At 38.1% G+C, this 21467-nt stretch overlaps 5 protein-coding genes across 6 annotated transcripts; 3 read left to right on the top strand and 2 right to left on the bottom strand.

Annotated features, from left to right (window-relative positions):
* Positions 1-1759: 1759 nt before the first annotated feature.
* Positions 1760-4652, top strand: LOC124321191 (musculin-like). Its single transcript, XM_046784093.1, has 4 exons — positions 1760-1887; positions 2148-2265; positions 2408-2628; positions 4085-4652. The coding sequence occupies exons 2-4, from the start codon at positions 2148-2150 to the stop codon at positions 4382-4384; spliced, it is 639 nt and encodes a 212-aa protein (XP_046640049.1). The 5' UTR covers positions 1760-1887; the 3' UTR covers positions 4385-4652.
* A 3361-nt stretch (positions 4653-8013) lies between these two features.
* On the top strand, positions 8014-9427 carry LOC124320911 (protein MAK16 homolog). Its single transcript, XM_046783815.1, has 7 exons — positions 8014-8156; positions 8223-8269; positions 8330-8473; positions 8538-8720; positions 8782-8911; positions 8969-9088; positions 9159-9427. Exons 1-7 carry the CDS (start codon positions 8142-8144, stop codon positions 9393-9395), a joined length of 876 nt encoding a protein of 291 aa, XP_046639771.1. The 5' UTR covers positions 8014-8141; the 3' UTR covers positions 9396-9427.
* Positions 9428-9805: 378 nt separating this feature from the next.
* Positions 9806-15363, bottom strand: LOC124320910 (E3 ubiquitin-protein ligase MIB2-like). The gene is made up of 15 exons (XM_046783814.1): positions 14897-15363; positions 14228-14383; positions 13961-14154; positions 13800-13902; positions 13270-13632; positions 12969-13184; positions 12564-12732; positions 12133-12475; positions 11898-12054; positions 11667-11821; positions 11488-11590; positions 11142-11384; positions 10618-11065; positions 10415-10542; positions 9806-10357 (listed from the first exon to the last, which is right to left on the bottom strand). The coding sequence occupies exons 1-15, from the start codon at positions 14939-14941 to the stop codon at positions 10256-10258; spliced, it is 2925 nt and encodes a 974-aa protein (XP_046639770.1). The 5' UTR covers positions 14942-15363; the 3' UTR covers positions 9806-10255.
* Positions 15364-15899: 536 nt separating this feature from the next.
* On the top strand, positions 15900-18580 carry LOC124321215 (synaptobrevin-1-like). Of its 2 annotated transcripts, none has more exons than XM_046784118.1 (6): positions 15900-16059; positions 16343-16466; positions 16524-16602; positions 16828-16907; positions 17080-17131; positions 17942-18580. In XM_046784118.1, coding segments are annotated over exons 1-6 (399 nt in total). In that variant the 5' UTR covers positions 15900-16057; the 3' UTR covers positions 18004-18580. The 2 variants fall into 2 exon arrangements, with proteins under 2 accessions (XP_046640074.1, XP_046640075.1); XM_046784119.1 differs by lacking the exon at positions 17942-18580 and adding an exon at positions 17304-17743.
* Positions 18564-19555, bottom strand: LOC124321214 (28S ribosomal protein S10, mitochondrial-like). The gene is made up of 5 exons (XM_046784117.1): positions 19414-19555; positions 19206-19346; positions 19016-19152; positions 18739-18940; positions 18564-18680 (listed from the first exon to the last, which is right to left on the bottom strand). Exons 1-5 carry the CDS (start codon positions 19429-19431, stop codon positions 18618-18620), a joined length of 561 nt encoding a protein of 186 aa, XP_046640073.1. The 5' UTR covers positions 19432-19555; the 3' UTR covers positions 18564-18617.
* Positions 19556-21467: the final 1912 nt, after the last annotated feature.

Raw genomic sequence — 21467 nt, 5'->3', positions numbered from 1 at the left:
CAAAATCGTGTTGATCGCTTCAACTTTCTCTGATACAAACGTACGTATAGACTGGTATACAAATAGAAGAATTCTAGTAGGAAGAACAAAGCGGAATAAAGCTGAAGGCATCACTCCTGCTGTCCTGTCATGCATTGGCCAAACTCCCCCATGAGGCCATGAAAGAGTTGTTATATATCGCCGGTCGAGTCGACCTATTGGGGAAGAGTGGGAGACCGATGAGTGAGTGAATTGCTTTGAGCTTTTGGGGTGGTTTCGGTTGCAAAGTGGTCCGATGACAGGCCATGACCCGGCCTGCCTAGTGGATGGTGTCCGCAATCCTTCGGCAACTAAAAGACATTGGGCACACGCACAAATAAAGGTTCAAATGGTTTCTACACCCATCTTTTCAGATTTGAAGCGGTCATACCAATTCATTCTTATGTGCGTTTCTGCTTATTGTGCCTCATTGTGGTTAAAACAATGGCATTTCCATGAACTTTTCTTCTCGCTCAACTTGAAGTTCATTAGATTTTGATAAAAAGTTTAAGTGAAGTGAGTTGACTATAATAAATTGATTTACTTTTGATCGCCAAAGGTTTCTTCTGATAATAAAGATAAAACTCATAAAAGAATTAAACCGAAGAAAACGGAAGAAAACCAACTCAACAGTTGGCGACAGTTGGATATCATGATTGAGTTTGACTGTATAGCGCTGCGTTATACGCGGGATAGGCCTACGTTAAAATGGAAAGAATGCCTCAAATGATAACGAGAAAGGAATGAACGCCCAAGTGTTTTGGTTACATGCTGGTGATGAACAATAGAGCGATAACAAGATGAGGGATAGACAAGAACGGAAGCGTTTACCGTCCCGCCATGTTTAAGAGGGTTGTTGATGTTTCAGCTGGGTACATGGTCAAATTCCATCGAGGAACAACAATAAACAAATGTGCCGAGCCACGTCTTGCTGGCATTGTGGCGGAAAACAAGGCCCAACCAACTCTCAACAGCCTCTTCAAATGGCGTGTGATCTCAAAGGAGAGCCGCCGTTGGGAGGGCCATAAAACTAGATTCGGCAATCGAAGCTCATTTCTAATTAGATAAAGCAGCCACACATTTTGACTTCCCACGCCTCTTTGACGCATTTCCGATATTATCAGGCCTACCACTTTTGCAACACAGCAAAGACTAAATCTCTCCTTATGTATAATACAGAGTCCTAACAAAGATCAAATGATCAACCCATAGTTTTTTTTATGGTTTGCAGTACAATACATTTTATTGCAACATAGTACGTAGGCCTAATTGCCGATAACTTTTATTATCCATTATAGTTTTTCAGCAATGGCCAAATCGACATTGAATTCTTAGGCCTATCTTGTTATTTATTATATATTTTTAAAATTTTTGATTTGTGTAGATGTCATGTTTACGTAAACTTGTACTACAGGAAAGTCGGAGAGCGGAGCGGAGGCGGCAGTCACCCGGTGTTTGGTTGAACAGGAAAGAGGCACAGCATGGGCCATGCACGGCCACTGTTTTTCCTGGCCCTGTATTCTGACGCCGTCGTGGCCTTTGAAGTACCTCAGCTGGCCTTTCAAGTGTGCTCGCTTCATTGGTCGATTAGGGTCCAGGGGTTTGCCCGTGCTATTGGCGCTGGGAGTGGTCTGAGAACGCAAAGCTCCACCCTTCCGCCGTCGATGACCGCCGAAGTCGAAACTCGAAAGTCAACCGAAAACGGTGAATAGTCCTGCTGCATTCTAATTTTGTCTTTTAAAGACGAATCTACCAGCTCAGTGATCAATCCTCTTATGGTTTGCTCCTAGTTTAACATCCTTTTTCGGCGTGCAATTCAGTTTTCCTTTTATTTTGTGACTTTGCTCAAAGGATCTTGAAGTAAAGCAAGTAAGTAGTTGACTTCACTGATTCGCTCCTCTAACCTCAGGGGGGGGGGGGGTATTGCGGTTGCCACAGGGGCCTATATTCTATTCAAATTCGTCAATCGTGATGTGAGGAGTACCGATAGTCAATTTGATATGACAAGACAATAAATAATACATAACCGTGGAATCAATACACTATTAACGCACATTAATTGACTTCGTTATTTGCCGAGGCAATGACAAATCTTCGTGGACTAATGCGACTATATATCTTTTTTATAGATGCCGCGACGAAGAAAGGATGCGATAAACGTGACGATCTCTTCGGCAGGGCGTGGATATTCGCAACACCTCCATCATCGGTCGACTCTCATGAAAGAGAAGCCCCAACAGCGAAATGGTAAACAGTCCATCAATCGTCACGTTAGATTGTCACGTTAGATTTCACAAGGAATACGTGACGATGTGAAATCTAGGAGATAATTTGGCTGTATTGTACGTACGTATTGTACGTTTCTGATTTCCCCGATTCTCCCCAACAGCGGCGAATGCTAGAGAGCGGGCCCGGATGCGTGTGCTTAGCCGAGCTTTCTGCCGATTGAAGACGACTCTACCCTGGGTGCCGGCCGATACGAAACTATCCAAACTGGACACTCTTCGGTTGGCCACCACTTACATCGGACATCTGCGAGCGGTTCTAGTCGAGGGTGGTGCAGGAAGAACTTCTCCCGTTTCTTCATCTCAGCATCCAGTCGTGTCGATGGTAGGCTGCATTTCAAACCGATTAGGGTCACTCCAATTAGGATAACCCATAACCGCATGCAATAGCCTCAAATCAAAATGATGGCTGATTGGCAGCAGGCAGCAATTTTCTGGCGAGTTTGACTATACCTTACTGCTGACTAGCCGGCGGTTTCAGTACGTTCACGACTATATCTCACAAGCGTTTACAAACGACGTGGTTTTTATCGTTCAGAAATAGTTTTTTTTTTTTTTTTTTTTTTTTACCTACACAAGATTTCCTCTTCATTCTTGGGCCATAAATTCATACAAATGCGTTTTAACCTGAAAGGAACAAGCAACCGTTTGGGAGTCTGAAATGCATGTCCTAACAAAATAACTGAACAGGTTTCTCTTTTTTCGATTGTTCGATTTTCAATTGATTGGAAATACCTGGTAGTAGGCCTAATACCGTATGCAATTAGTATAGTACTCTCCAAGTATACTCCAGCAATATGCAACTAGTATGATCAGAACGATGACGGTATAGATTGATAGATGTAAAGAAATATCTAACACTTCTGGAAAAAGAAAAGTTTTGAAATGAAAGTGTTGACATGTGTAGAAATCAAACTCATTTTTAGACCATGCACCGAGCAATGCTAAATTCTTAATATTGTTTTAGGTACGTGGCGCAATTACTGCAAATCTTTGATGCGACATTTAGACCTATTTAGTCCTGTTGTTCATTACTTGGATCAAGATTTGTTTTCATTTCAAAGCTTAATGAAGTCAATACGTGAAATAGTTGCAGTCAGGGCAAGAAATTGCCAACTTGACTCCGGACAACATTTTTAGAGAAAACTTGCACAAGTCAATCAAATTATGTAGCTTTACAACGAAAAAAAAAAAAAAAAAGAATTAAAACATTTAAAAAACAACACAAAAATAAAAAACAAATAAAAATTAAGGGAATGAAGAAGAACACAAAAGAAGACGTTTCAACTACTAGCGGAAGATAGCGGGGAGAGAGAGAGAAGGAAAAAAAAAATAGAATTGAGTTCCCAGCTGGGTTTCTTCGGGCTTTCGCGTGGCATCATTGACGTTAATGTTCTTTTACTTTCAACAAGACTATAAGTAGAGGAACGCGCACACAGGCTGAAAAGTCTCTAAAAAGTCTTTAACGTTTGGGCCAACACCGAGGCTAACTGCTGTGTCCACCTGGCATTAAATAATGAAAATGATTCTGCTTTATTTGTTTAAGGGTTTAAGGACAAATCTTTGAACGAATCTCACTATATATAACTATGGTCACTGATGTGTTAAATCCAATGCGACAAACGTCGATTCTAATTTTAAAACCATTAACTAACATTTCATTTTTGGCAATTATTTGTATTATTCGGTATTTTTTTTTATTTACCTTTCCGGTATGCCATTGCTAAAGTTTGACTAGAACTTTGAGATGTAATTTCCTTTTTCACGAATGATTTATACAGAGCTGGCCTTTCATGTTTAATAAATCCGGTAATGGGCAATCGAATTCTTCGTCGGATAGCGGATCAGACTCTCCCATGTCCAGCGTTGATAATTTCAATCTCCATCATGATTGTTTGGCAGCGGAAGAACACCAACCTCAAAACCAACGACAACTTCCGCACTATCAATGCAGTTCTCGAGGTGAAATGTCCATCATGAATGCAAGTTACCAGATACATCAGCAGCATCAACAAGGAGTAGACTATTCGAGCATCCCTTCGGAACTTAACTATTGTGGTAACCTGACAGAATTACCATAAGTTTATTCAGATCTTGTTTTTATTTGGAACCTCAGTCTTAAAAAAAAAAAAACACGTTTCCGTTTTTCAAGTGATTGCTTAAATTTCCCGGATATTTGCATGTCAATCAATGTCATTTGTGTTGAAGCGACAACGGACCAGTCTGTCGCGCTATCTTTTTATGTTTAATTTCCCTCCTCATTAATTATCCCATCTTTTTGCCTTATTACGAGAAGAGATATTTAGCTTTGATACTACGATTCATAATAAAACGCAAAGTTCCATTAAATTATTGCAATAGGCCTACAAACAAGTTGTAAGCTGGCTACAATATGAATTCAAAAAGCTGACGAAAGATGAAACATAATAAAGCTCATTTTGACTCGCAGCCATTGACATACTCAACATTGTATGAAAATGATCACTATACATGGCTTCTATAGGAACAAAATGGCTGGATTGAAGTCCACGAAAAAACAATGACATTGATAAGTTATAGGTAAAAATTATAGTGCAAAATAGGGCTGGAAGCTGGAAAGGTGACGATGATTTTGACAGGGATGAACACATCAACGAAAAATAGTTTTGCAATGGTCAATGTGGTATCGTCGTTCTCGAGGTTGTTCTAATAAAAAAATTATTTGCGCAAAAAATGTGTATAGGCAGGCCTAAAGGCTCATCATAGGCTATGTAAACGACTTGTAGGCTTTTATATTTTAATCTATTTTTTTGAAATGTATCACAGCTACGGTCGGCTACGGTTATTTGTAAAGTAAGCCTAACACAAAGTTATTTGAATTTAAAAATCACGTTTTTTTTTTTAATTTGAAAGCAAGTGCATCCTCGCTCATATCATATTTGTGACAACAACAGTTACATAAACAGATTTTAATGATTTTAATCAAAATTTATTTTTATTTTTTTGGTTATGCAAAACTGTCCCAACATTATTGGATGGCGAATTTACTCATTTAAAGCTTCTTCTCGATCGAGCTTCTCGTATGAGCATACATGACAACACATCAATAAACAATTTTTCACGGGGCTGAGGCGATACGCAATTCGTCCACGGGAAAGAATGGACAAGACCGTAAACTGATAAGATTACGTGATTTTAAAAAAGCATCTTAATAAAAATAAAAATTAATTAATTAATTTAAAAAACTGTAGCTACGTAGGCCACAGGCCCCATAACCTATGTGCTGGGCCTATTGAACAGATCGAAAGCTAAGTTTTCAATTTTTCATATTTAGGTTCACCGTAAAACATATTGAAATATGAAATAGGTATTGAATATTGATGCCAAAAAGCTCGGAGAAACTCACATCAGCCTTATCCCTACTAATTTTATCAACTCTTTGAATATTGATTTGATGTTACGTACAATAAGATGAGAAAAGGAAATGCAATGTCGAGTCAAGGATTAACATCGGACGTCCTCAAGATCAAATATTGCAAATTTACAATCAAACGGAACTATATAATAAAGGCCTATATATTATATAATGTACGATAATGTAGTAATTTATAAGCGTCTAATAAGAAAAGTTATCACGGTTGCGCCAGAGCTAGACTACACGAAATGAAATTTCAAAATAGTTAACTGTTAAATTCGTTTGTTTTCCCATAAGACGATCCTTGAGGTGATGAGAACGCTTGCTAATTTTTGAACGTATTAGGCTATTTTAATTCAAAGAAACTATGATGTAAACCTACTAAACCATGAGTTACGATTTCCGCTCTCTCGATTACTTCCGCGGGTGCCGACGGGTTTGTACTTGACATATCTCAAAAGAAATTAAAATGAAGAACAAAATAGTGAGAAAAATGCAGGAAAAAAGAACCTCATACATCTCAATGTCGTTCCTCTTGGTTCCTCTTTTCAGATCTAGAAGAACAACGAAAAGCCCTTCTTCCAATGACCAATGACTATATATGAGACTGATGTGACTGTGCTAGATGTATCACCTAAACCTTGTCCGCATGTTGAGTTGCATTTTTTCAAAAGTGGAAAATGCGGTAGACGAAATAGTCTCCAATCCCCTTTTTCCGTTTTTTGTGTTCAACTTCCCTCTTTACGGATCTACGACGTTCAGGCCAGTGACGTTCAGGCCAGTGCCTGGGGAGGACTTTCATTTAACTTGTTTTGAGGGGGAATTTCAATTTGAAATGGTGTTACATAAATTGTATCACCTAATATTGTAAATCTTTATCTGCTTGACTGATTTTCGTGATCCTCATCAAATTTACGTACCAAAATCTCTTTGTGTCTCCCTTTTTCTATCTATTTTCTCTTGTTTTGGCATTTGCTGCTCAAAATTGTTTTTTTTTGTTGGACTTGTTAAGAAAAACTTCCCTAAATGCTAAAACTTGCTTAAACTGTCTTGACAGAAAAAAAAATTCCTTCCCAACTTCTAAAAATATTGATCTAAATACGCTAAAACAGGGTATGTAGAGACTCAAAACTTTGAAATTGAAAATTACCTACTGCCGCCACTGGCCTGAAAGGATTTGGACATTCAAGCCAGTGGCCGGGGACTTTCAGGCCACTTTCGCCCACATTCGTCTGCGGCCGGCAGGCCGCCCACATTCGTGTCCTATTAGTCAATGTTCCATGATTATTCCCACAATCGAACATCCCACATCGGGACATTCCAACCTGGCCTGAACGTCGCCTGCCTGAACGTCGCTGATGGCCTCTCCGCAACGTCCAGGACCCCTCTCACCACCCTCAGCTTCAAGGCAGCGCCTCTGCCGACCACACCCCGCGCGCATCTCTGTCGGCTGCAGCGGGCAATCTTTAAATGCAACGGATGTCACTCACTTTTTTTTTTTTTTTTTAAATCTAAAACCGCTCATAACCACTTAACTCTTAAAAAAGTAAAAATGCCATCTTAGATAGCGCTTATAATAAGAGGGAAATTATATCGATATTTGTCCCCTTTTTCCGCAATCGTTACGCGATATTTGTTGCAGCTTTTCGGCGAAAAAATCGAAAGGAGTTAAAATAGCAGTTGGGTAACCAGTATTCTACTGCCTATGGTTACAGCCCCGAAAATACCTTTAACAGATCTACCAGATTCTTATAGCTATGGCTAGCATCTGCTATGACAGAAACAAACAGATGGCTGAGTCTGCTACTGGGCTATTTTTTCGATTTTTTGTTTTTTCTAGCCCGTTCTAGCCCGTTCTAGCCCTGCTCTTTCCTAGTATTCTGCGATCCGTATGTTTTAGTAAAATAAATTGATGAAACATTACACGATAATGACATAAATACGAAATTGACTATTGTACACTTGTAAACAAGTCTAACTCTGTCTAATTTACCCTACTACTAGCAATAAGAAATAGTAAGTAGGAACTAGATGTAGCACCAGACTGACCAGAGCCAGTGGCTCTGGTAGCACTGTTGCTGTAGCTGCTGAATAATGTTTTTATGCACTGAAACTCTGAAACACTGCAATATTTTCTGATCATAAAATTAAAAGAACAGCGATCGGTTTTATAAAAGTCAATTTCAGTTAACGATTTGATAAATAAAAACAATTTATCAATTTATTATTTATATATTATTATGCAAAACAACAAAAAACAATCACGGATACGACCCCAGAGGGCAGCAGTATTCGCGGCTCTTTTTCCCTGTTCAGACCTCACATCTCTGTTTGACTGTTAGTCTCAGAGCCCGTCTGCATAGCTGCGCAAGCACATGTCTAAAGTCATTTTTAACAGAGCAAAGACAAACTTTTAATTGCAAAGCAATACATAGCCATAGAAGATGGAAAATGATGATGTAAATTACAATTCACTTTTTCTGTTTTCAGAGACCTACAACTAATTTTTGAAATCTCTATTCTAGATTGTTTGGTCGATCATAAACAAATCATTTTGTTCTTATAAAGTGAAGTAGGGCATTTCTTGCACATATTACTGGCAATAGGTTTTAATTCTATCATATTTTTATAGCACTAAAACTCAAAGGTTCTGCAGAAATGAGTATAATCTTACTGGACTGTGCAACCGTTCATCCTGCCCACTTGCCAACAGTCAGTATGCTACGGTAAGGGAAGAAGATGGAAACTGCTTTCTTTATATGAAAACAGTTGAAAGGTAAATTCAATTGAAAACTGTTGCCTGATTAGGCAGTATGTTTATGTAATGTTTATATTTGAAGGTCTGGATTTCCTCGAAATATGTGGGAAAAAGTGAAGCTGTCAAAAAGTTTGGAGAAAGCTCTTCGTCAAATCAATGAATACCTTGTGTACTGGCCAGGTTTTCTTAAACAGAAATGCAAACAGCGACTGCTTAAAATCTCACAATATTTAATACGCATGAGGAAATTAAGGCTGCGAAGACAGTAAGTGAATTCACACAATATGTTCCTCATTTTCTAAATGCTCTGTTGTATTATGCTATAGGAAAAAATTAGTTCCAATCCAGAGGAAACAGGATAGACGTGAACGTCGTCGAGAAGAAAAGGCTTTGGTTGCTGCTCGTTTAGATTCCGCTATTGAAAAGGAACTACTAGAACGTCTTAAGCGTGGAACTGTATGATTATTTTATATTAATTAAAATAGCATCTTATTATAATGAAATCATTTTTAGTATGGTGATATCTACAACTTCCCTCAAGTTGCTTTCAATAAAGCTTTGGAAGAAGAGGAAGAAGAAGAAGTTGAGCCTGAGGAATATGGAGAAGATGATGAAAATGAAGAGGAAGAAGGGGTATGTGGAGTCAAATTCACAAATTGTCAGTTGTTACATCAATCATTATCCATAAATTGGTATTTACCAGGAACTTGATGAAGAGCTTGAGAAAGAGTTGGAAGAAGAGAGTGAAAATGAAGAGATTGAATATGTTGAAGCTGATAGTGATTTAGAAGCTGAGCTGGAAGGTGAATCCGACGTTGAAGACATTCAAGTTAACAAAACGCAATCAACAGATTCCATTAAAGAAAACATAAGAAGGAAACCAAGGCTTGAAATTGAATACGAGACTGAAACTTCCAAAAGTTTGAAACATAAAGTTTAGCTTTATCAAGACAATACACCTTCTGAACTTTCTAAGCTGGTACTCTATTGCTTAAAGAGCATATTTATGCATCTCTTGTTATTCTTTAAACAAGATATCATCAATTTTGACGACCTTTTGCGATTGGAAGGAAGAAGATTCCCTCCACACAAAACTCATGTCCTATAAAAAAAAAAAAAAAAAAAAAAAAAACTCGAAATAGCTGTACGTTTGTGTGGGATAAATAGCAAATTTATGTAGGATAAATCAAAATAACCCCGAAATAGAGACGGAGTTAATGACGCTACTAATACATAACAGGGAACCTTCTATATAATGCAGTATCTATGCAATAGTATTGTTATTGATTGAAGGGCAGCAATAATAATGTTTGATTTTTGTGACAATTTTATATAGTTAAGCAAACAAGCAAAGATGGTACGAATTGTACTAAACACCAAACAAAATCATGCATCCATACTATTTTTGTATCACGCCACTTTATAGTTTGACAACATATTTAAATTTACAAAATAATAATTAAGTACCGTGTGGCTTCAGATCTGAAATAATTGTCAGCCTGTTGTAGAACGGTTAAGGCACAACGAATTCTCAAATACAACCCGAAAACAGTACACGAAAAACAAAGACTACATATTAAAATTGACACAATGAAGTGCGTTGATAAGTGTGCAGGAGGCGCGATTTCGACGACCCATTTTTGCAGTTTGTAAAGCCAAGTTACCACGTATTTTTTTTTAAATGTGAAACGGAGAAAGGTTAGAGTAAAAGATTGCCTTATTACTTTATACAAGTAAGTGGTAGCTGACCCATTTAGATATAATTTGACTTCGACTTTGCAATTCCTGCCTGTTCTCTGTTCAGTACAGATTAATTTTACGAGCTATCAATTTACGGCACATATGACAAGTACGTAAAGTTTGCGAGCAGCTGTCACACGCTCCATGGCCACAAAGGAATGCCTGCAATAAATTCAATATTAGTATGGATAATAATGAATGAAATGCCGTTTATCTTACCACATTTCTTCGGCGTTCCATACAAATGGAACAAGTGTAAGTTTCCTCTATCTCAGCAATACGAGATTCCAAATATCTTAACCTATCTTCACTAGGTTGAGACGATGGACATAATATTGGAGTTCCGTCTATGAGAAAAGAAATAATTTGGAATCATTAGATAAAACGAGAAAAAAAAGAATGAAAAAAGATTCTTAATATACCTGAATTTGATTTGAGAGCGATCACAATGTGACATTTCAAACATTTTTTCATCCGTAGAGCACAATCAAAACAAGTGACGATATGCCCACAAGGCTCAAACCGAACGGTGGGTGGACTTTCGTAACAGACAATGCATTCCAATCCGCTGGACGGAGGTGATGGTTGAACGGTTGAGGCAGCCTTGTCTTTTGTCTCAACCGGACAAACCATAGAATCGCAATCGGTAGCCACTTCCCCGACAACCAACGGGGGAGAGAGGGATGGGCGGTGATGAACGTGGCTTACCAAAGTTTCCCAAACAGATACGTCGGCAATGAGGTCGGCACACGTTTTGTTCCGGCGATTCCGGGCTTCCGGATTACATCCAAGTTGCACCAAATAACAGGCGATTGCAAGCGCTAGGGTGTGATTTGGATTTCGACCGTTCGAATGTAACGACTGCTGGATCTTTGATGAGAAATGACAATTGAACAATTATCCTAAGTGATGAAAGATAAAAACAAAAAAAAACAAAATAACTTACATTAAAAATGTTGGGTGACAAGGTGCGACTGGCTTCTCCTTGAAGAGAATGCAACTTGAGACAGGCAACGTGGATTCCGGTATCACCGTCTTCATCGGCAGCCGTTACATCCGCGCCGGCTTCCACTAAAAGCTCGACAAGAGAAGCATGTCCTTGAGACACAGCTAAGAGTAGTGGTGTCTGTCTTCTATTGTTTAAAGTATCCACAGAGCACTGCCCGAGATCCAATAATAGCTTTCCCATCTAAAAAAAAACAAAAAAAAAACAAAAAAAAGCAAAAACAAAGCAAAAACAAAACAAATAATGAATGGTTCAAAGAAAAACGTGCTCTAAAATAGCTACCTACCTGAACATGTCCATTTAAACTAGCTAGGTGAAGGGCGGCGAATCCATCATCCTTTTTCACGTCGACAAGTTGCCGACTGCGCATTAGAATGCGCTCAGCAGCACTGAGGACGTGTCGCCAGGTTTGTATGAATTATGCATGTCGGACTCATTTGGACTAAAATACAAGTCGCTACTTACAAGTAATTGCCTTTGAGAGCTGCATGATGAAGAACGTTGAAACCTCGCTTGTTTCTCAGAGTGAAGTCAACGGCTGATGCCGAAGCCAAAGCTTCGATAATGTCAGCATTTTCCTTGCCTATGGCATCGTGCAGAGCAGTATCTCCGTACGAATCCTGGAGCAGGTTCAAAAGAAGAATCCCAATTTGACGCCCACAAGTCATCTGCTTATTATTATCAAGGTATACGTACTTGAACATTGACGTCACATCCGTATTTGAGAAGCATTTGAACACAACTGGGAAATTGCTTGTTGACGGCCACATGCAACGGAGTACATCGGCCACGGTTTGTACTGTCAATAACAGCGCCTTTTTTTATGAGCAATTCCATAACCTCGGGCTGATTGCTGTCAGGAAATCATTTGGCAAAGGAGAAATCAATGTTTTAGTCGTTTGGCTACACGAAAATGAAATGATCCGATTACCCAAAAGCAGCATAATGTAATGCTGTATCACCGTCATCGTCAGCAATCTCCATCGATGCCATCTTGGACAGTAGCAATCCAACGAGTTCAGTGTGGCCCTGGTGAGACGCAACCTGAAGGCAAGTCTTCCCACTGCTTTTGGCATCGGCTTTATCAGGATGCTGTAGCAAGAGCTGTTCGAAAATATTAAATTGGCCTTGAGCGGCCGCTCTTACAAGCCGATCAGCCACGGTGCCTTCGCTAAACGTCCCTGGTTGTTGTGACGGCTGCGAGAGAGGGGACAACTGCAACGGCTGCTTAGGGCCACTTACAAGCAGGTGAGAGAGCAACGAAGCCAGCGGATCTGTAACGTTGAGTTGAAGAAGAAGAACAAGAAAACAAAAAAATAAATGGTATGTAAAAGGAAAGTAGTGGTGATTGGAAAGACCAACTTATATGTTCCTGTCGAATGCTTGCAGCCATGGTGTTGTGCAGTTCGGTCGCCGAACCGGGTAAAGGAGTGAGACACAAAGGATTCAGTGTCCACGTCTGCCCATCAACTGTAACTCTTAGATCACCGTCGTCATATACTTTGGTCACCTTTCCGATTTTCCCCAGAGCCTGGAAAGATTTCATTTGTTTCAATAAATCAGACGCTAGTTTTCTTTTTCAAATTCTATTTTTAGAAGTGACTGCCATTTCCCCTCCTACCAGACATTTACAGCTAACCGGCGAACGCTTTCATGTTTCGATTCGGTTTCCCAACAACTTGAAACAAATTCAATCAACTACAAGTAGAAGGGAGAAAAGGCGACGTCACTACAATTGATGTCCGAAGTCTATCAAAGTACACTTACCGACCGCATTACATCCACCCACTCTCCATGGCCTCGCTGCAGTAGTTTCACATGAGCTATGTCATCCGTCAACCTTACTGCATCGCCAACGGAAAAAGCAGATAAACGATAAATGGCTCGCGGATGGAAAGTCCAACGTTGATTGCTGCCATCGAATTGAACTCGAATATCTCCTCGTTCAGTGACACGATGAACCGTTCCGACGTGTCCTATACACTGTTGGCATCAAAGAGTTATTGCCAATTTGCCATCCAACTGCTTGAGACAATCATTCATTTTCCAAAAGGTGAATTCAACTTACCTCTGCCATGCGCGGGTTCCATCCTCCGTGACCTTCTTGCATTTCTCGAAGTCGATCGGCGTCAACGGTGACTTTGACTTTGTCACCTACGCTGAACGCAGGGACACCACCAGGTGAGCCAGGACCCCGCGGAGTTCTACTCGCGGAATCGCTGGATAACCCCAAAACCGGAAGGGCTTCCCGATAGTAAAATCCACCAACTGCAGCATGGACCAACTTGAGATCCACTTTACCCTTGTGTCCGAGACGATAAACATTCGTTGAGCCGGAGGAAGCCCAAGCTACGTTGGCAACACTGCGACCAGATTCATTATCCCAACCGCGAACATCGACGACTCTTCCAATTTTCCCTTCCCCGCCATCCTAGGTTAACAAACAACATGTGTTTCATGAACAATGGCAGCAAAAAGCCAAATGATCATAGTTCATTACTGGCAAAAAGGCATTACGAATGCATTCAATCAATGAATTATTACAAGATCTGCTTTGATTGAATTGATAATAGCCTACACATTGACAAATATTTTTACCTGATTTCCCCAATCCCAATCAGGACCTCGGACGACTTTGGCCCCTACGAATATACCTTTGACCTGAACTTTAGACATATTTTGTCGTTTTTCCAATGCAACACTGGAAGTTCAAAAATTTTGATAATGCAAAGAATGAACGAATCCAGAACTCAAATTACCCAAAAGAAGATGAATTTTCGTAGCGTGAGAATGGGTGAGCCAGATCATGTTTATCTTCCATAAAACAAGATGTGCACAAGTCAAAATCTTTGCACAATTGGCACTTCCATCTCATTCCTGAGATTCCTTGGCACTTGCATCCATCACATACAATGTTTTGAAACTTCACACCAACAGTGGCATTATCACATACCTAAATTCCAATAGATTTTATGATTGAAAATAAACAAATTTCAGATAATAAATGAATAGTTGGTTTAACCTACCCTTAAGTCATAAGCTCCTTGATAACCAACACGATAATTTGTCCTAGCTCCAGCATCCCACTGAACAACTACTGTTTTATCAGGACTTGATGGGCTTCCAAGTTTACCAATTTCTACAACAGTTCCAATATTTCCATCACCACCATCTTGATTGCCCTGTACAAATATATGAAAATTTACATTTTGATTTTGATCAATTATTATTTAGGTTTACGAAAAAGCGTTGTTTTACAATACACGGAAGATAAAAATAGGTCTAACACGTTTGATTTCAAAATTAATCAATGTATAAGAAAATAATGTCAATTTTAGTACACAAATTCCAGTCCATTGAACCTTATTGTGTAGGTATATTGTACTTAAACAATTTACTTAACATTGTTCAACCAAAAGATCTTTTAAAATAATTTTGAACTATGGGCATAAATAAAAATTGCTTAAATTCAAGATTTTAACAGATAAATGGTGTGTCGGAAATCTTGAAAAGTGGGTATACAACTCTATTACCACAGTCAGGCTTCAACTGCTGGTTGTATACAATAAAGTCTCTTACTGTTCACTTACTGAATATACTACTATCATGTTTATTATCATTGTGGTTTAATAAAGGGGCTGGAGAAAGAGTTAATGCCTAATGTAAACATTTAACTTGTGTTGTTATTGACTTACCCATTTCCAATCTGGGCCTCGAACCACTCTAAGTCCAACATCCATTTCTTACCAAATACTCAGACTGTGAAATGAATTTTGACTTAATGATGCAAGGTTACGACTGTTTTCTAACCCATTTCAGACTGTGCATAACTGAACTTTCAGAATTCTTTTGATAGAATGTTCATAACAATAGAACAATTTGGAGCATTCAAATGTTACGAAAAACACACTAACAAAACAGAAAATTCCGAAACAGTATAAGCTCAAACTGTAACTTCTTATTAAAAAAGAACATGAAGAACCTTAGCATAAAATACTGGTACATTTAACTAAGCCAATTAATAATCATATAGAAAAACCAAACAATGAAATCCTGAAACGATGAAATTTTGTATACCCCTAGTTCTAATAATGAAACTATCAACTCGGCCAATCGGGCGAGTCAAGCCTAGAATCCGCAATCCGGATTCCTCCGAATTCGACCGATTTTCCACTTGACGGTTTTCAAGCAGAATCCCCAAGTTCAGACGTTTGGTGTGATGTAGAGACATCTTGTGTGAAGATTTGTTATCGACCATGGGGGTAATTTATGGTTACTTGGCACTTGGCAGTGACATTCACTAATAATAAACGGTTTAGCCTATACGGAAAAAGCGTAATATTTATAATTTATATGACTAAACAGCTTTCCTTGTGGAATATTTAGAATGAAATTGACAATTTCGTGATTAATCCGCGATTCTTGCTTATAATCAGTCGGACATTTATACATACGAAATTGAGTTAACACATTTTATTGGGATTGCTGCAGAGATTTAATTTCTTTGCATTCAGAAAAATAATTAAGAGCTTGAAATTAATTGAAAAAATTTTAATGTGAAAAAGAATGTCTAATAGGATTAGGATTTTAGGAATCGTCGAACGAGTTCATTCGCAGCCGGCCATGGATCGAAGTTCTAATAACCATCACAGGTGTCGCTGAAGTTGGTACAGAAAAGCCATTCTCAGTCAGGGGCGTTAGTGGGACAGAAATCTTTTTTAGAAAGAGAGAGACACGCTGCTATATCTAGTAGGCTATGCCCAGAATGACGTCAAAAAGCGTCCATACTGCTAAATGTTAGACGTTAGAGGCTCCTCCATTGTACTGTCAAACTTTCAATCCTAATCGAAATCAAAATGTAAGAAAGAGTTATAATTATTTTGTACTTCTCATTTCAGACTGAACAGCTTCTGTTTCTTTTTCCGTTTTGAGATAATTGTAACTTTATTGTAAAGCCTACATCATAAATCGAGTGCTATCGGTGTCGATGGGCGGGTTCTGTCAGAAAATGTCCACAATTGGGACATTGACAAACTAACCACGACTATTTTAGTTATTCTAGATTCTAAATTGTCCAGCTATTGAATCTTAATTACTGAAAATTTTGTAGCTGTAAAATGTCTTGTTTAATTGCATTAAAGGTCTGCTGCACCTGGATCAGAAGTTGGAGCTGATGGTCAAGCTCCAGTTGTTGGTGGAGCAAGGAATCCTCAACAAATGGCTGCCCAAAAAAGACTCCAACAAACTCAAGCACAAGTGGATGAGGTCATTATCTAAATACTTTGTTTTAAAAAACCTATTGATGATGTTTTTTATGGATAGGTTGTTGGAATCATGCGAGTCAATGTTGAGAAAGTGTTGGAGAGAGACCAAAAACTTTCAGAGCTAGATGACAGAGCAGGTAACATAGGTGTTTAACATCAGTGATAGCAATTTTAACTTAAAATTGTTGCAGATTGTTTGTGTGCATTTTAAATTTAATATAATTAGTATTAGTGCTGAACAGATCTGGTATCTATTTTTGTGGTGTCTTCTATACATTGATTGATCTGCTTGTGTTGTCTATGTTTAAAATTAAGTATTTTATAAATATAATATAGTTTTATCAATTTTACATTTCTATTAGATGCTTTGCAACAAGGAGCTTCACAGTTTGAACAACAAGCTGGAAAATTGAAAAGGAAGTTTTGGTGGAAGAATTTGAAGGTAAGAATAAACTTGAAATAATATTGAAGGAAATAGCATAATCAAATATTAAAATGGAATATAATGGAATAAATTGTGAGTAATCCTAGATTTTGTGTGAGATTGATAAAACTAACATTAAATTAAAAATAAATTAGCTATGGAAATGTGTAATACTGTTCTTTCTCTTTAGATGATGATTGTAATGGGTGTAATTGGACTGATAATCCTAATCATCATAATAGGTATGTATTAGTTTGAATTTAAAATTAGTGTTGAAAACAGTTTTGGTGTTATGGGAAAAATTTCATAGAAAATTTGTATTAAAATTGAAAGCGGTGATCTAATTAATTTACTTCCAACATTCTTTTGGCTGCTGATGGACTCTTGTCATTTATAACATTTCTTTGTCTTTAGTCAACTTCATGTAAAACTCATTGAGACACTTATATGGATCATTCCTTTTACTTTCCTTAAAAGTTCCACCTTAGTTAAAGTGAAAGCTGACAAAGTTATATCAATCTACTATGTTCTTGCTTTTCAAGACATTTAATTAAGTAGAATTTGAAGACTAGATAACTAGACTAGATGCCTCCATTATTGTCATTTTTTCAACCTTTAATAAATAAGGGTATGTTGGCTAGACAAGTTTTTAAATGGTTGTCAAGTTTTTAGATGTGCATCCGTAGAACTATCAAATATCTGGTTTTGTTGGATGAGTGATGTGTTTATTGTAGTAGTCGTTGCGACATTGACCGTCAACGTATTACAACAGATTCTCATTACGCTAGCGTAATCTGAATGTACTAGTTCATTTTGTGTTTGTTGATTGCTGACTAATTTGTTTTCTTTACCTTGATTCTCCCCTCGTGTATTGTCATACTAAACTATTACTCAGTTGTTTCAAAATTGAAGGACTGTTCGATTTTCAATGAATTTGGGGTTTTTAGTTCCTAAGTATTTCAGTTTAGCGTGTTTATTTTGTAATTTTATGTTTTTTCACCTTTTTTTACTTTTTTCGATTTACTTGTTTTTAATTTTGTTTTCCAATTTAGTTTGGGCCACTGCCGGTTCTAGTAATAACAGCATCACAGACTCGACGACAAATTCACCTTAAGCAATTTGGCGACGTTTCTTGTTTTGAGTTTGCGCATTCATCATCCTTCTGTTGATGAGCTTTACTTTTTCCTGTTGTCAGTTTCGTGGTACTAGTCCACACGGGTTTGCGTTGGGAAACAGTAATATACATGAATTATATGTACGTCATGTTGTATAACCTTTCTGCCAAGAGTTGCGTTTTCCATCAACATCAGAAGTTCAAGATCCTAGGCAGGAAGTTTCCGTGCGGAAACAACGAACTATTCTTGTCTTCTTTCAGCAACGTTTAACCCTTCGCCGTTGGATATGTTTTATTGCTTACCTATGTTACTTATCTAATGTTACATGTAATCTGATAGCTTGGACTTTCACCGTTTCTATTGTATTATATGTAATCCATCAGCTCCTTGACATTGAGTCTAATTCTTGTCCCCTGTTATTGCACTTGATTTAAGGGAAGTTTGCATTTGCACCAGGTTAATTTACTATCTTCTTCAATGGTAGAATTTTTTGAAACCAGCATTCTTTAATTGTCTGTGAGTGTATAGATTAATATCCCAATTTTTTTATCATTACACATGTCGTTTATGTGTTTATTCAATTCTTTAAATTTTTACAACGAACCTACGAAGTTTATTTCAAAGTTACTGATGGAACGTGATCAGTCAATTGCGCTGGCAAATCCATAAATGATTTCTACAGAAAAATGAAATGGTAAAAAAAATAATAATAAATATCAAGATAACGTTAATACCTTTGAAACCTTGAGAGAAACACCTTCTGGAACATTTCGTTGGATATACTCCAAAAAAGTTTTCAGAGTTGATTCTGTTAGTCTTTCATAAATCATGTGACGAAAATATGTTCGAACTTCATATTGAACTCTATGTTTTTTGTAAATATGGACTGACTTCAGAAGAGTCAGTCTATGGTGATGTGGTTTTTGAGGAGCCCAACTTTAAATGAGAAAAATTAGCATAGAAAAGAAAATGAACAACACAGAAGAGAAAACTAGAAAATCAGAGTTTTACCATTTGCCTATTGTTATTCCCAATTGCTTTGCAGCATAAGTGGCAAACCATTCATAGCTTAGCAGCACTGCTGGTTCCCCGCTGCGTATCTCAACCTCTACACTTCCATATAGAATATCTTTTTTCTCACTGTGATTCTGACAAAAATGTGTTAATTTATAGCAACATACATAGTTAAAATAATATTCACCTCAAGGTTTACACTATTTGAAGTGCTATATAATCTTGTTGGAATTAAGTTATTTCTTACAAGATGTACTTTGTTATTGTTGATAAAAGTACGTTGCATTCCATTTTCCCCAAGAATATTTGAGTATGATTTATTTATAACCTGGAATAAAATTTGTAAGGATGAAACCGAAAAGCAGGTTTTAAAAAGTTCGAATGGGATTTTTTACGCGCAGATAATGAGACATAATGGCTAGCTCCGAAGTTACACTTGTTCCTGAAAATTCCCAAACCAAAATTTTATAGGCCTAGCTGACGGACGGAGAACAGCAGACAGTGCTGCCACTTCTGAAATAGCAAAGTCGTGCAGGGTTGCCTAAAAAGTCCCGAAAATCCGTTTTTTTTAAAAATCCTGCACTTTATCTTGCACGATTTTCTTCAAGATCCCGCAAAATCTTGCAAAAAAAATAACCCGCATAAATCCGACACGATCCGACATAATTTCCTAGTTATCCTAGTATATTTGAAGTCTTTTCTTGTCAGACAGATGACAGTAAAACATTATTTTGATACTGTTGACCGACAGTTAAAAGCTAACGACGGGAGACGGTGATGAAAGTTTTAAATTAAAATCTCGAGTTTCCAACGCTACCATTAGTTAATGGTGGCACTGGCTTTGACTTTTAAGGCGTTTAACCATCCTTTCTGGAACTTCGATGGATGCGCTTGAAGCTTGTTGGTTGACCAGACAACAGCGCCACAGTGGTCTCAATTGTTGTCTACTGCAAATTTCAATTGATTAATACAATTATCACCAGATATTCAAAAAATCCCCAAAAATTACCAGAAATCCGACAAAAAATTCGAAAATCCTGCAAAATCTTGCGTGCCAATGTCATGCAAGCACTTCGAAAATCCTGCAAAAACGGACAAATCCGACATAGTAGCAGCACTGACAGCAGAACATATATTGGGAACATGGAGCCCTAACAACAATGTTGCGCGATTTAAAAAATCGAATATTCATTCGTGCAAGCAGAGCAGAGCCATAGATGCCTGGTCGGTTCACGGCTGTGTTGGCTTCCCTATCCCGGTTTCAGGGTAAACGTAAGCCGATTTGGAAACTGGAATGAGCGCCTCTAGTGAGTGTGTCAGCTACTACGTGAAGCCAGCCAATCAGGAAGGTTCTATGAAAAACTCATTGGCCAATCACAGCTTACTTTTCTACAAGAAGTGAACAATAATAAAAAGGTAGAAGTATCCAACTGTCAAACCTCTAAGTCTTATCTAAGTGTCCTATCTTTCTAAGTGTCCTCACATTCTTACATTTTATTGTTTGGTTGTGTAAAAAAAATTATGTAATGACATGGTACGTTTTATTCTTAGTTACTTTGAATTTTATTCTCTTTCGTATTACTAGTGTAGTTACAAATGGGTATGTATTTACACGAATCATTTCCTTGCATACAATGTTTCATAAATACAGAGGTACCTATGCAAGTTTTGCCAATTTTTTTTTTTTTTTTTTTTTTTTTTTACATTTGCTGAATCGATCGTTGAAATCCTTTATCAATTGCGTTATATCTTCAATCGTTGTGAAATGGTTTGACAAAGCAGTAGTGCTTGATGGAATGTTCTTTCCGTTGACATAATACATTACTTCTTGTTTGTTTTGAAACCGTACACTTTTTACATTAAAATTTCCATTTGGTAGTTGATCCATCGAAATGCAAAAAATCATTTGTTTGATTTGATCAAAAGACCACATCCAATTCTTTAGTACTTTTGATAAATATACTAGTGACTGAAAAGTCAAAAAATTAGACTCGAAATTAGTAGAACTTGCTTCCATAGAAGGTGATGTAACTGTCGTATCTTCAATGACAACAGCAAGATTTTCGGTCAGGTCTATTGCACCGTCGGGCTGACGGTGCTCGAATGAGGTTTTGCGCTATTGCACCGTCAGGCTGACGGAGCTTGAATGAGGTTTTGCACTATTGCACCGTCAGGCCGCTAGGGGCGCTCTGACGGCTGACGGCTGGGGTACCCTCCCTCTTTCTGACGGCTGGAGCGAAGCTACCCCCTTCCTGACGGCTGGAGCAACCCTCCCCCTTTCTGACGGCTGGGTGTACCTCCTTTCCAGGCCGCTAGGGGCGCTGTGACGACTGACGGTTGGGCCTCTCTACACAGTCTACAGTTGACGCTTACCCTCCCCCTTTCTGACGGCTGGGTGTACGTGTACCAACCGTCAGGCCGCTAGGGGCGCTGTGACGGCTGACTGTAA

Source organism: Daphnia pulicaria, chromosome 1 (genome assembly GCF_021234035.1).
Source record: "Daphnia pulicaria isolate SC F1-1A chromosome 1, SC_F0-13Bv2, whole genome shotgun sequence".
NCBI classification, from domain to species: domain Eukaryota; kingdom Metazoa; phylum Arthropoda; class Branchiopoda; order Diplostraca; family Daphniidae; genus Daphnia; species Daphnia pulicaria.
Note: the sequence above shows the minus strand (reverse complement) of the source record. Positions and strands in the feature narration are given on the sequence as shown.

Coding starts and splice junctions, on each gene's coding strand:
- LOC124320911 (XM_046783815.1), top strand. Junction 8,721..8,781: donor AAATTAAGGCTGCGAAGACA/GTAAGTGAATTC, acceptor ATTATGCTATAG/GAAAAAATTAGTTCCAATCC. Junction 9,089..9,158: donor AAAATGAAGAGGAAGAAGGG/GTATGTGGAGTC, acceptor GGTATTTACCAG/GAACTTGATGAAGAGCTTGA.
- LOC124320910 (XM_046783814.1), bottom strand. CDS start 14,941: ATGGATGTTGGACTTAGAGTGGTTCGAGGCCCAGATTGGAAATGG. Junction 13,903..13,960: donor GAAAATTCATCTTCTTTTGG/GTAATTTGAGTT, acceptor TTGAACTTCCAG/TGTTGCATTGGAAAAACGAC. Junction 12,733..12,968: donor GGGTGGATGTAATGCGGTCG/GTAAGTGTACTT, acceptor AAATCTTTCCAG/GCTCTGGGGAAAATCGGAAA.
- LOC124321215 (XM_046784118.1), top strand. Junction 16,603..16,827: donor AGAGCTAGATGACAGAGCAG/GTAACATAGGTG, acceptor CATTTCTATTAG/ATGCTTTGCAACAAGGAGCT. Junction 16,908..17,079: donor TTTGGTGGAAGAATTTGAAG/GTAAGAATAAAC, acceptor CTTTCTCTTTAG/ATGATGATTGTAATGGGTGT.
- LOC124321214 (XM_046784117.1), bottom strand. Junction 19,153..19,205: donor CAAATAGTGTAAACCTTGAG/GTGAATATTATT, acceptor CATTTTTGTCAG/AATCACAGTGAGAAAAAAGA. Junction 18,941..19,015: donor GGAATAACAATAGGCAAATG/GTAAAACTCTGA, acceptor TCTCATTTAAAG/TTGGGCTCCTCAAAAACCAC.
- LOC124321191 (XM_046784093.1), top strand. CDS start 2,148: ATGCCGCGACGAAGAAAGGATGCGATAAACGTGACGATCTCTTCGGCA. Junction 2,266..2,407: donor GAAGCCCCAACAGCGAAATG/GTAAACAGTCCA, acceptor TCTCCCCAACAG/CGGCGAATGCTAGAGAGCGG. Junction 2,629..4,084: donor AGCATCCAGTCGTGTCGATG/GTAGGCTGCATT, acceptor TGATTTATACAG/AGCTGGCCTTTCATGTTTAA.